This window comes from Penaeus monodon, chromosome 25 (genome assembly GCF_015228065.2).
Source record: "Penaeus monodon isolate SGIC_2016 chromosome 25, NSTDA_Pmon_1, whole genome shotgun sequence".
Lineage (NCBI taxonomy): Eukaryota > Metazoa > Arthropoda > Malacostraca > Decapoda > Penaeidae > Penaeus > Penaeus monodon.
In genome coordinates this window covers 18,922,076-18,923,689 of record NC_051410.1, presented here as the reverse complement: position 1 = coordinate 18,923,689, position 1,614 = coordinate 18,922,076, and the positions used below count along the sequence as shown (strand labels likewise).

At 32.4% G+C, this 1,614-nt stretch overlaps 1 protein-coding gene across 1 annotated transcript in view; it reads left to right on the top strand.

Annotated features, from left to right (window-relative positions):
- LOC119589339 (zinc finger protein 236-like) overlaps window positions 1-1,614 on the top strand; it is a gene marked incomplete in the record, with an annotated part of 34,598 nt that overhangs the window by 12,972 nt on the left and 20,012 nt on the right. Inside the window, 3 exon segments of the mRNA XM_037937958.1 lie at window positions 6-154; window positions 434-511; window positions 1,413-1,524. Of these exon segments, the coding sequence (XP_037793886.1) occupies window positions 6-154; window positions 434-511; window positions 1,413-1,524 (339 nt within the window).

Below are 1,614 nucleotides of genomic sequence, written 5' to 3'. Positions count from 1 at the left end.
TCCAGGTAATTTGCGTTGCCACATAAAACGCGTCCACCCTGTGAATTTAGCTGGTGTACAAATGTTTGAGTGTGATGAATGTTCATGTGTGTTTAAGAGCTCTGGAAGCCTCAGTGCCCACAAGTCAAGGGCACACTCCACAGAAGCAGTCATTGTAAGAATATGTTGAAATTAGTTTATCTTTTTGTGCATATAAAACAGAGACTTTCTTATCTGTGGATAACTTTTTATACAGAAAAATGTCTTACAGTACAGTGACTTTTTGGTAGCCTAACCTTTTTTAATGTTAAAAAGGCATATATTATTTATGTATGAATAGAGACATAATAAACTTGAACTTTCTATTTTTTTGAAAAGTAAGTGTATAAGATATTCTTATAAATCATTTGATGTCTTTGTCCTTTAGTTATTCTTTGTTTTTTTTTCTCTGTAGGGTTTAAATGTATCATCAGATATCAGAGATGTCATCAAGGAAATCCTAGACTTGGAGAAAACTGGCCAGCGAGAACAGGTAGACCAAGCTCAGTATTAAAAGTGCACAAGTTCACTTTAATGTTGTAAAATATGTGCAGTGTGCAATGCTATGAAAATGGGGTCACACATGTATAGCAGATGTACTTTTTCCTTATTGTATTTGAATTTGGTTTGAAAATTGTTGTTTTCCATGGAAATTGTTGGAAAACTAATCTTTTATCTATACATTCTGAAGGCTTGAGCACATCAACTGTGACAGAGGCATAAAAATGCTGAATTATAGAGGCAGTACAACAGTTGGTATTGCATGTATAGGTGCCATTTGGTATATTAGGATTTTAAAGTGATCTTGAAAATTATATTTAAAAGTACAGTGTTTAGAGAAAATTGAAATTGATAATTCTACACAGCAAAATGATTGCCTTGTACCTTTTTACCACTTATTTGTATTATTTTTTATTTATGTACATAGAAAGGTAATATACAGTTATATTATCATAAACAGACTTATGCCAGAAAATCTTACTACTTGCATCTTTATAAGAAATTACATACACGGCATGCAGGCCACCCATGCCTACCAGCAGCCCATACCCATTGTGTTAATACTGTTGAAATTTAGATTTGTTGGGAGGTTTATCCAAGTAATGGCATGGATGCTTGAAGCTGGATGTGATATTTCATTAAGATAATATTGGTAAAATAGAAAATGTTTGGTGATTAAAAATAACAACATTTATTTCAAGGATTAAGTGTAGACTTTGTTCTATTATTAGATTTCTATTGAAGAAACATTTGACAAATATATTATATGTATGCTCAAAGTACAATGATTACATCATTATTTTTTTGTCTTTTAATTGCAGTTTATAACATTAACAGATTTGCCACAAGACCTGACAGTAGTTTGAATCTCTAATATAATTTTCTTGTTACAGGGCATCCGATCAGAGCAAGGGGTGCTTGCAGAGAGTGGGAACGATGGGGATATATTACAACAAGCTTTAAAAAACAGTGGACTGTCACAAACAAAGGATCAGACCAATTCAAGTAATTTATATATTAGTTTGTATAGTGTTAACCCATTGGTGCTAGGTACATGCTAAACCCAATGTAGTTGAGTCTTGTCATTTTTTTCAT